Here is a 12905-nt window from a genome sequence, read left to right on the forward strand (position 1 = left end):
CAGCATGACTGAGTTGCTGGATTTAGTTATTCAGCTGCTTCGTGGTGGAGTTTGTTCTGCCTACACACCGAGAGCATGATCTCTGCACTTTTTTACAGAATAACTCCACATCCTATAAAGCCAAAGGTAGACAAAAATGCTGAAGAAACTCAGCAGGGTGTAACATTATTCCTTCTCTCCGTAGAACTTCTACAGAGAGAGGGAATAAGCTACTGATGTCGGGGGGGGGGGGGGGGGGGGGGGGGGGGGGGGGGGGGGATTGAAAGGAAGAGGTGGAGACCGTAGGCTTGTGGAACAGCTGGGACGGGGGAGGGGAAGGAGGGAGAAAGGAAGGACTATCTGAAATTAGAGGTCAATGTTCATACCGCTGGGGAGGAGGCCGAGGCCAGGAAGGTCAGATTCGGAATAGGGGGGGAGGGAGAGTAGTAGTGCTAAGCCACCAAGATCAGTACGCGCTAACCAACCTGATCTCCCGGTGGCTCAGCACTTCAATTCCCCCTCACATTCCGAATCTGACTTCTGTTCTGGGCCTCCTCCATTGCCAGAGTGAGGCCCACTGTAAATTGGAGGAACAGCACCTCATATTTCGCTTGGGTAGTTTACACTCCAGTAGTATGAACATCGACCTCTAATTTCAGATAGTCCTTGCTTTCTCCCTCCTTCCCCTTCCCCGCTGTCCCACAAGCCTACTGTCTTCTCCTCTTCCTTTCTTTTTCCCACTCCCCCCCAACATCAGTCTGAAGAAGGGTCTCGACCCAAAATGTCGCCTATACCTTCTCTCCATAGATGCTGCCTCACCCGCTGAGTTCCTCCAGCATTTTTGTCTACCTTCGATTTTTCCAGCATCTGCAGTTCTTTCTTAAACATCTTATAAAACGATGGTGCCATCCAGGATCATGTCATTTTAGGTTTAATATTACCTGGAATTTGAAGTTAAGGGACCTGCAAAATCAAACTCCCTGCTCTGGCATTGCGTTCAGTCAGAAATCATGGGCAAAAGGGCCTGAGCTAATGCTGTACTGTTCTATGTTTCATGTGCTATGTGGAACACACAAAAAGCACTAGTTCTTTTCTAAATGTCTTAGAAACTCTGATGGGTATTTATGACAATGAAATAGCTTCATTTCACTGATAATTGCCTCGGTTTCCAGAATTAATTAAATCCGATTATTTTTTCCCAAATGCCAGTGCGGTATTTGAACTTTGATATCCAGAATACTAGTCCTGTAACACACCAACTTTTCTACCATAGCTAATTGGACTATTTCTGTAGTATAATTTCAGCTTTCACTTCAGTGCTTTATGCCATAACATATTGACATCCAGTAACATGTGAGCTCTGTGCAGTAATCACAAAGCCACTATTATTCCCTGCATTTGGTTGAATGTACACAATATCACGCAATGGAGCTGAAAAGTTCAATTGAGCTGAAAACACAAGAAAATCATCAACGAGCTGTTGGCAAATACAAGTGAAGATCCAGGCATCACATGTTCAATTTGAAAACATTTCTCAACAGCATAACAGGACATGATGGAAAGAGTCAGTTCGTCAACCCCTTCAATCTATGTGTGACATAGGAATTTGTAGAGGCTGTTCAATCCTTCTAGCTTTCTTCAAGGTTGTCATTTGGCTACAATATTCATTTGTCCATTTTAGTCACAATGGTTTCTACCTTTCTTTTCATGAAAATCCATTGTGCTCTTATTTCAAATGAACAATAGGACCAACGTCATCCACATTTCTAGAACCATCTATATCCCTTTCAACATCTATAAATGGAAGGGTTGAAAGGCTGGTCCTTAGTAGTTTCCCGAATTGTAACAGTTCAAACTGCAAAGGTTCAGAGTAATGTTAATAATAAATATTTAACATGCCAAATAAGGTATTTTAATGATATATCCATTCATATATTTAAATGATATATCTTCCCATTTTTTTAAACCCCAAGTTTAAAAGACACATTGAGTGATTAGAACTTTCACTATTTGTTTTCTTACCTTGTCATCTAGTTTTCTTGCACTAAAGGTCAACTCCACATAATCATCGTTTCCTGAGAGTTCTTCAGCAATCACCTGCGGAGACAAAATGCATCATACGCAGGGTGAATGATGGACAAGATTCGCATCAATGTCAATGGTGAGATGAAGACCAGACAGAAATCACAACCAACAATGAAAAAGGTAATGGAGGACCGAAATGGAAACACTTTAGGAGCACTGAAAGTGTGTCTCCTTAAAATTGTGGGAGAAGGGGAAGTCATTTTTACGCACATACTCAAAACACTTTTTTAGGGATTATTAGATTGTCCATGCCCCGACTTGCTTCTCCATGTCCCTTAGGCTAAGTCTAGATCCAGCGAAAAACAAATTACGTTAAGGCTAATTCAAAGCCCAATAAAAAACTGTTATTGTTTCCAAGTTATCAGAGAGGAACAGAATTATGTGGTTGTAAAGATGTGGTTTATTGCACATTGGAGTGGTAGTAGATGGAAATAGTACGTCATTAAGAACAAAAGAACCAAAAGAAGGCTACTTATGATCAGGGCTGTTCTTGAACTTTTCATCCACCTTCTTTACCATAATATTATATTATATTATATCCCTTGATTACCAATCTATCCAATAATTGGCTCTTATTTGGAAAATACGCATAAATCAACAACAAGCCACTTGAGTGTAATTGTTCCATATGCAATGCACTGGTTTCCATGTACCTGTCTAAATATTTCTTAAATGTTGCCGTAGCACCTGTCTCTGCTACCTCCTCCGCCCAGCATGCTCCATATACCCACCACCCCTATTAAATCTTTCCTCCCTCACCTTAAACCTCTGGTTATCGATTCCCCTACTCTGGACAAGGGAGTCTCAATTACCTGATGTATTCCTCTCACAATTTTGTACTTTTCTATAATATTACCACTCATCTTCCTGTGCTCCAATGAATAGAGTCCTAGCCTAACTATCATCTGCAGTTCTTTGTTTCAACTACATACAATGATAATAACTAACTCGTAATAGCAGAAAAACGGCAATAACAGACACCACCACCCTCCATGGTTTGTTGAACGAGAGTTTACTGTATATGTATATATATATATATATAGAAAAAGGTATCAATCTTTTTAAGAAATTGATTGATGAAGGCTCCTTGTCTCATTCTGTAGTTGTGTGATAGTAACAGGAATAATGTCAAGATTTCCCAGATAATTAAAATGTAAATATCACGTTAATTTATATTTGAATACGGGCAAAAAAGCAGAAATTGAAGAGACAGCCTAATTCCCATTCCATATAATAACCATATAACCATATAACAATTACAGCACGGAAACAGGCCATCTCGACCCTTCTAGTCCGTGCTGAACACATAATCTCCCCTAGTCCCATATACCTGCGCTCAGACCATAACCCTCCATTCCCTTCCCATCCATATAACTATCCAATTTATTTTTATATGATAAAAACGAACCTGCCTCCACCACCTTCACTGGAAGCTCATTCCACACAGCTACCACTCTCTGAGTTCCCTTGGGAAATTCAGGGCAGCATGTAAAATTACTCTATTATCAGACTACGCGTTATAATTACAGTGTCAGACTGCAAACATGGCAAATTTTGATTTTCAGCTTTTTAAGAAGAATAGATGGGCAAGTTTAGTTTATGTTATTGTTCTGTCAATTACAGTTGAAATTGAAATGCTTTGCTTTCAAAATGCATTATCAGATTTCACATGTACAGCAAAGTTTAATTGATGCAGCGTCCATACATTAGATTGTAACATTGAAAACAGCCGCTGGGATTATTAATAACTCACTGCTCCAAGTCAGGTGAACAAATCATAAATCCTCATGTACGACAATTCGAACAATAACCTAGGCTGGCAGAATGTTGAACTTGCAGATGAGTCTTCTTCCGGATGAGAGTGGGTATCTCTTTGAGGCAGACTTAGTCCATTTGATAGCACCCTCCCCTCTGAACGAAACATTTGTTGTTTCAATTCCGTTTTCCAGAGACTTGAGCCTTATAATCCAATGGTGTTCTGAAGGTGGGTGCTTTGTCAGATATCGAATATCGAATATTATAGTAAGTCCATGTCTGCTTTTTCAGGAGATTGGAAAGGTTTGCATAGCAAAGCACTGCCAACCTGTAGAATTATTCCCAGATCAATATTTATCCCACAATGAACAATGCTTTCAACTGATAATCAGACTATTATCACATTATTGTTTGTGTGTGAACGTGTGTGCAAATATTCTGCTGCATTTCGCACATTGTAATCGTACTTTTACTTGTAATCTACATGAAAGTAATGATGCTGAAAATCAGGAATAGAAAAATAAATTGCTGGAAACACTCTGAAAAAAGAAATAGAGTTTACTTTTCAGGTCTAAGATCCTTTGCCAGAAATGGGAAGGAGAGAAAACAATAGACAATAGACAATAGGTGCAGGAGTAGGCCATTCGACCCTTCGAGCCAGCACCGCCATTCAATGTGATCATGGCTGATCATCCCCAATCAGTACCCGTTCCTACCTTCTATCCATATCCCCTGACTCCGCTATTTTTAAGAGCCCTATCTAGCTCTCTCTTGAAAACATCCAGAGAACCTGCCTCCACCGCCCTCTGAGGCAGAGAATTCCACAGACTCACCATTCTCTGTGAGAAAAAGTGTTTCCTCATCTCCGTTCTAAATGGCTAACTCCTTATTCTTAAACTGTGGCCCCTGGTTCTGGATTCCTCCAACATCGGGAACACGTTTCCTGCCTCTAGCGTGTCCAAACCCTTAACAATCTTATATGTTTCAATGAGATGCCCTCTCATCCTTCTAAACTCCAGAGTGTACAAGCCCAGCTGCTCCATTCTCTCAGTATATGACAGTCCCACCATCCTGGGAATTAACCTTGTAAACCTACACTGAACTCCCTCAATAGCAAGAATGTCCTTCCTCAAATTAGGGGACCAAAACTGCACACAATACTCCAGGTGTGGTCTCACTAGGGCTCTGTACAACTGCAGAAGAACCTCTTTACTCCTATATTCGATTCCTCTTGTTATAAAGGCCAAAAACATATTAGTTAAATTGCAGAGAAGGTGGTGGAGAGTCATAGAGCATGGACACAGGCCCTTCAGCCCAACTCATCCATGACATAGAAACATAGAAAATAGGTGGAGTAGGCCATTCGGCCCTTCGAGCCTGCACCGCCATTCAATGTGATCATGGCTGATCATCCAACTCAGTATCCTGTACCTGTCTTCTCTCCATACCCCCTGATCCCTTTAGCCACAAGGGCCACATCTAACTCCCTCTTAAATATAGCCAATGAACTTGCCTCAACTACCTTCTGCAGCAGAGAATTCCACAGATTCACCACTCTCTGTGTGAAAAATGTTTTTCTCATCTTGGTCGTAAAAGATTTCCCCCTTATCCTTCAACAGTGACCCCTTGTTCTGGACTTCCCCAACATCGGGAACAATCTTCCTGCATCTAGCCTGTCCAACCCTTAAGAATTTTGTAAGTTTCTATAAGATCCCCCACAATTTTCTAAATTCTAGCGAGTACAAGCCGAGTCTATCCAGTCTTTCTTCATATGAAAGTCCTGAAATCCCAGGAATCAGTCTGGTGAACCTTCTCTGTACTCCCTCTATGGCAAGAATGTCTTTCCTCAGATTTGGAGAGAACTGGCTGGCAGACAGGAAGCAAAGAGTAGGAGTAAACGGGTCCTTTTCAGAATGGCAGGCAGTGACTAAAGGGGTACCGCAAGGCTCAGTGCTGGGACCCCAGCTATTTACAATACATATTAATGATCTGGATGAGGGAATTGAATGCAACATCTCCAAGTTTGTGGATGACACGAAGCTGGGGGGCAGTGTTAGCTGTGAGGAGGATGCTAGGAGGCTGCAAGGTGACTTGGTAGGCTGGGTGAGTGGGAAAATGCATGGCAGATGCAGTATAATGTAGATAAATGTGAGGTTATCCACTTTGGTGGCAAAAACAGGAAAGTAGGCTATTATCTGAATGGTGGCCGATTAGGAAAAGGGGAGATGCAACGAGACCTGGGTGTCATGATACACCAGTCATTGAAAGTAGGAATGCAGGTGCAGCAGGCAGTGAAGAAAGCAAATGGTGTGTTAGCATTCATAGCAAAAGGATTTGACTATAAGACCAGGGAGGTTCTACTGCAGTTGTACTGGGTCTTGGTGAGACCACACCTGGAGTATTGCATACAGTTTTGGTCTCCTAATCTGAGGAAATACATTCTTGCCATAGAGGGAGTACAGAGAAAGTTCACCAGACTGATTCCTGGGATGGCAGGACTTTCATATGAAGAAAGACTGGATAGACTTGGCTTGTACACGCTAGAATTTAGAAGATTGAGGGGTAAACGTATAGAAACTTACAAAATTCTTAAGGGGTTGGACAGGCTAGATGCAGGAAGATTGTTCCCGATGTTGGGGAAGTCCAGAACTAGGGGTCACAGTTTAAGGATAAGAGGGAAGTCTTTTAGGACCGAGATGAGAAAATCATTTTTTACAGAGAGAGTGGTGAATCTGTGGAATTCTCTGCCACAGAAGGTAGTTGAGGCCAGTTCATTGGCTATATTTAAGAGGGAGTTAGATGTGGCCCTTGTGGCTAAAGGGATCAGGGGGTATGGAGAGAAGGCAGGGATGGGATACTGAGTTGGATGATCAGCCATGATCATATCGAATGGTGGTGCAGGCTCGAAGGGCCGAATGGCCTACTCATGCACCTATTTTCTATGTTTCTATGTTGGCATATTACATTATTTTGGCCAGATATATCCTGCAGGATTATTTTGGACACTTGGGGGCAGTCATTAGATGCACAGAGGGGCGTATATATATATATGGGCATAGTGGACAGGGAGGAGCTGTTACCTGTGTAGTAATGGCAACGGAAAGTTGGACATTGGAAGAATCGGAAAGTTGCCATTACAGAAGGTAAGAAGGTATCAGTGGAAGTAGTATATGGGCTCACAAACAGTATCTGTGTTACATAACTTTGCAGAACAGTGTATAAGTCAAGCAATAATGTGGGATTGTAAGAGTTTAGAGTCGTGCCAGTTGACGACGTGACCATCGTGGCGAATTGATTAAAATCTGCAATGATCAAGCTACCATAATTGTACGGAAAAAACATCTTATTGCTTCTTAGAAAGATTTTGGAGATTGAAGGATCCTGGATGAATTTGAAGACAAGAATGAGAAATGTATAATGGACCCTTTGCTTGAATGAGAGCTGTGCAGGTCCCCAAGCAGAGGGGTCGGTGATAAACATTACTAGGTGTGACATGGGCAGCAAGAGTGTCAGATGACCTCCAACCTAAAATCTGAATTTGGCATTTGGATAAAAGGAACTTTTATCTGAACAGCTATTCCATTCCAGACTTGAATTATCAATCTCAGTGCTCCTTCCAGACACTTCATTACTGTAAATTAAATGAGCACTGCATCCTACTAGAATCCTACAATTGACAAAAATCCACGAGAGTCATTGCATGGTTAGTGGCAAGTGTCCTTTGTTTAATCACTGAGCTGTCATCTAACAGCATTGTTAAATCTCTGCTTTGTAAATCTGACAAGTGACCGGTCCTGAGCCAAAATCTCTGTTATCATGCACTTAAGTCCTTCCAAAATATTCCTTTCTGACAGATCTTTGAAAGATTCCTTCACTTCAGTTGACAGACCAGTAATATAATTCAAGAATGAACACAATGACTAGGACTGCTTCAAAGAACTGGGCTCATTGTTAAAGATTGAAAAAGCTAAAGATATAAAACAACTAAACAATTATAAATAATCATTAAAGCTTTCACCACAGAACGCGTTTTAGAATTGAGAGAGTAAACACAGGTTGGCAGCAGAAGCATGCAAAAAATAATGTTCATGGCTAAAAATAAACTGCACATAAAAAAATGACAAAATACAAACTTAACAATTAGAACAAGGAGGAAAAATACATATCCTTTTTCTTCCAGAGTTTATAAATTGCGGTGAGCAAAGTTGGTTATGCTTCATGGTGGATGAAAGCTGGATGAAACTAATGTTAAAAAGAATCCCCATTATAATGAAAAGTACGAAGAATGAAGTAAAACCAAAATGCGAGCATCAGTAACTGTATTAGTATATAATGCTACAATCTTATTATTGTATTAGTGTTACAATCTTAGGCCTCATCAAGAATTTCATTCAATACTTGAATTTCAAGCACCAAAGGAACACAATGCACCCCAGAAAAAAAGTGGGGCCTTCTACGAGTTTCTATCATTGCCCAGGGATTAAATGAAATATCTATGTTCTTGTAATTAGTTTAGTGAAATCAAGATCTCTGCATTCGTTCTTCAGTGGTGGAATAATTAAGTGCACGCAGTCCATCATTCTTTAGACAATGTTGGTCATTACTCAGTTGGTTATAGTCGCTTGTCCATAAGCCACAGAGTCCTGGGTTCAAGTTCCATTGGGACCCAAACATTTGGTTCTCAGATGGGGACTTGAAAATCAAACAGGGAATCAAACATGCTATCATTTGGAGGAGACATTTAGCTGGATATGATCACACCTGTGGATATAGAGAAGCTCACATAGCACATTTTGAAGGGGACAGGGAAGTTATTATTTGTATCCAGACCAATATTTATCTCTGAACCAGCTTCATGAATAAAGGCTGCTATCACAATGTTGTGTATGGGAGCTTGCTGTGCCCAAAATGTAAAGCTGCATTTTCTACTTCACAAGAGAAATTACAGACAAAGAAAATGGAGCTTCTTATGTTGGTCTTTTATATGTAATTTACACATTAAAATATTTTGCACCTATTATTAACTGTGCACCCATTGTTTGTTGAAGTGCTACCTATCAGGAAAATAGGTCACGTACTTCCCGTCATGATTCACTCTGATGTATGTTTCATTTACCCATTAGATTACATGCTTGTGATGTGGTCATTACATGCATGTGATGTGGTCATTACATGCATGTGATGTGGTCAGTGCATGCACGTGATATGATCAGTGTATGCTTGTGGTGACGCCAACAAATGCGCGGCACCTTTTATCAGAATTAATCATGACCAATCACTATGTTTTCAACTTTCAATAAAGCAAGGTATTGACAAAAAAGTCTTAAATCATACGTGATTAAAAGTGTCTCCAACTGGACATCAGTTTTACCTTTTATATATTTCTCCAGTTATTATACACAGATTGCAGCAAAAGTGCATTGACATCATCAGGTGACTGATGTCCGGAGGTTGTCGCTGCCCAGGATTATCTAGGACCTGTGGCTGCTGTGGGAGAGAGCTCTTAAATAGCATTGACCATCTTGCCATGAATAAGTTTGTGAATGAGGAAGCAGCCTGCTTAACAGTGCAGGTTGGCTTTTAATGTGTCTTGAAAAGGAAACTACAGTAACAATAAGCAAGGATGCCACACTTTGTGCCCAAATTGGCATGATGGCAAAATAAATCCCGTTTACCATCCACAAGGCTCAAGTCCGGAGTACGATGGAATACTCTCCGCTTACCTGGATGAAAGTAGCTTCAAAAGCACTCAAGATGCTCGACACTACACAGAACACTACTGGCCACTTGGTAGGTACCCCATCCACAAGCATTCACTCACTCAACCACCAACACACAGTAGCAACACTGTACTATCTACAGGATGCACTGCAGCAACTCACCAAGATTCCTTAGTAAACATCTTCCAAATCCACAACCTCTACCAGCTAGAAAGACAAGGGTGACAAAAGTGTTGGAACACCAGTACTTGCAAGGTTTCCCTCCAAACCATGCACCAATAATTGGGAATACATCGCTGATTTGGGAATATATTGCTGCTCATTCACTGCCAATATCATGGAAATCTCTCTCTAACAGCAATATGGGTATACTCACACTTCAAGGACAAGAGTGGTTCGAGAAGACTGGTACCTTCAAGAGCAATAAAGATGAGCAATTAAATGCTGACTGAACCTGTAAAACCCATATCGCTTCAATGAATATTACAACAAAAAAATGTATTTCAGAGTGGGTCAGGTTTGGGGAGATATGGTAGAGTTTGGACATCATGCACCAACTGACCATCTACTGTGGACTTGTCTAATTTTGTTTTTGAACTAATGGCTTGATTTTTTTACACAGTTTTCATTCTTTTAGAAATTTTGAGTAAGTTGTGTATAATTTGCTTTTGTGTGTCTGGCTATGTCGATGTGTTTGTGATGCTGCTTCAAGCAGAATTTTTCATTGTAACTGTCCCTCAATGTACTCATGCATGTGACAATAAAGTCACCAAACTTGACCTGGGAACATAAGTGGCGGGTGGGAGAGAGTTAAAGATCACGCGCTTAGAAATGTGATAAGAGATTTACTTGAAACCCCTACTTAGACAAGAAAGTAATCTCTGTAGTGCCAGGTTCATCTGTAAGTCCTCTGCCAAGGTTCCTGCTGCACAACTCTGAAAATAAAGGTTCAGGATGAAACTGGAAATCATGAACTAGTTTCTGTATCTCAGTGCCACTTCTCACAGTAGGAAGGTATCATAGAGTCATACAGCGTGAAAACAGGCCCTTCGGCCCAATTTCCCTACGCCGACCAACATGCCCCATCTACACCAGCCCCACCTGCCCACATTTGCCCCATATCCTTCTAACCATATAACCATATAACAATTACAGCACAGAAACAGGCCATCTCGACCCTTTTAGTCCGTGCCGAACACATAATCTCCCCTAGTCCCATATACCTGCGCTCAGACCATAACCCTCCATTCCCTTCCCATCCATATAACTATCCAATTTATTTTTAAATGATAAAAACGAACTTGCCTCCACCACCTTCACTGGAAGCTCATTCCACACAGCTACCACTCTCTGAGTAAAGAAGTTCCCCCTCATGTTACCCCTAAACTTCAGTCCCTTCATTGTCATGTCATGTCCCCTTGTCTGAATCTTCCCTACTCTCAGTGGGAAAAGCTTATCCATCTCAACTCTGTCGATCCCTCTCATCATTTAAAAAACCTCTATCAAGTCCCCCCTTAACCTTCTGCGCGCTCCAAAGAATAAAGCCCTAACTTGTTCAACCTTTCTCTGTAACTTAGTTGCTGAAACCCAGGCAACATTCTAGTAAATCTCCTCTGTACTCTCTCTATTTTGTTGACATCCTTCCTATAATTAGGCGACCAAAATTGTACACCATACTCCAGAATTGGCCTCACCAATGCCTTGTACAATTTTAACATTACATCCCAACTTCTATACTCAATACTATTGTTCTATACTCAAACTTCTAAACCTGTCCTATCCATGTACCTGTCCAAATGTTTCTTAAATGTTACGATAGTACCTGCGCCAACTACCTCATTTGGCAGCTCGTTCCGTATACCCATCACCCTTTGTATAAAAACGTTACCCTCGAGTCTTAATAAATCTTTCCCCTCTCACCTTAAACCCATCAACTCTGGTTCTCAACTCCCCTACTCTGGGCAAAAGACTGTACGTTTACCCGTTCTATTCCTCTCATGATTCCAAATGACTCTTACCTTATAAATAATCCACAACCACTTTCCTGAAACATGGGTATCAATTTAAATAATGTCCATTTAATCAACACCTAGCCAACAAAACAAGGAATGTTCTTCAATTACTTTCAGTTTGGGGAGTATAGTGCCCTCTTGTGGATAGGGGACACCATTGCTGCACTCATGCATAAGAAAGAAATTCTATAATCTAGGAAATTCAATAATTCTACAATTGTACTGAATCACCCAAGACCCAAGAATCACTCCCAGAAAAAAATGGAAGAAAAAGTAATGGATGTGCCCAAATGGCTCCAGGGGCCTATTCAGCCCATCAATAAAGTCTTAGCTGACCCTAACCAAACAACAAGCTGCCGGAGGAACTCAGTGGGCTGAGCAAAATCTGTGGAGGCAAAGAGATAGTTGATATTTTAGATCAAGACCCTGCATCAGGACTGAGAGAATAAAGGGGAGAGAGCCAGTATGAAGAGGCTAGCAGAGGTAAGTGGGAGATGTGGTGAACTCCTGCCTCACCTCTCCCCCTCACTTCTTTAATATTGGTGGTACACAAAATTGCTGGAGAAACTCAGCAGGTGCAGCAGCAGCATCTATGGAGCAAAGGAAATAGGCGACGCTTCGGGCCGAAACCCTTCTTCAGACTGATGGAGGGTGGGGGGGAGAAGGAAGGAAAAAGGGAGGAGGAGGAGCCCGAGGGCAGGGGGATGGGAGGAGACAGCTCGAGGGTTAAGGAAGGGGAGGAGACAGCAAGGACTAGCAAAATGGGAGAATTCAACGTTTATGCCATCCGGACGCAAGCTGCCCAGGCGGAATATGAGGTGCTGTTCCTCCAATTTCCGGTGTTGCTCACTCTGGCAATGGAGGAGACCCAAGACAGAGAGGTCGGATTGGGAATGGGAGGGGGAGTTGAAGTGCTGAGCCACCGGGAGTTCAGGTAGGTTATTGCGGACTGAGCGGAGGTGTTCGGCGAAATGATTACCCAACCTGCGCTTAGTCTCCCCGATGTAAATCAGCTGACATCTAGAGCAGCGGATGCAGTAGATGAGGTTGGAGGAGATACAGGTGAACCTTTGTCGCACCTGGAACGACTGCTTGGGACCTTGAATGGAGTCGAGGGGGGAGGTGAAGGGACAGGTGTTGCATTTCTTGCGGTTGCAACGGAAAGTGCCCGGGGAGGGGGTGGTACGGGAGGGAAGGGAAGAATTGACAAGGGAGTTGCGGAGGGAGCGGTCTTTACGGAAGGCAGACATAGGGGGAGATGGGAAGATGTGGCGAGTGGTGGGGTCACGTTGGAGGTGGCGGAAATGGCGGAGGATTATGTGTTGTATTTGCCGGCTGGTGGGGTGAAAGGTGA

At 42.0% G+C, this 12905-nt stretch overlaps 1 protein-coding gene across 1 annotated transcript in view; it reads right to left on the minus strand.

Moving 5' to 3' along the window:
• The window catches only part of cpne4b (copine IVb), a 310526-nt gene that overhangs the window by 90619 nt on the left and 207002 nt on the right, over window positions 1-12905 (minus strand). Inside the window, exon 5 of the mRNA XM_055658639.1 lies at window positions 2002-2076. Within this exon, the coding sequence (XP_055514614.1) occupies window positions 2002-2076 (75 nt within the window). The remainder of the gene's footprint in view (window positions 1-2001; window positions 2077-12905) is intronic.

Source organism: Leucoraja erinacea, chromosome 2 (assembly GCF_028641065.1).
Source record: "Leucoraja erinacea ecotype New England chromosome 2, Leri_hhj_1, whole genome shotgun sequence".
NCBI lineage: Eukaryota > Metazoa > Chordata > Chondrichthyes > Rajiformes > Rajidae > Leucoraja > Leucoraja erinaceus.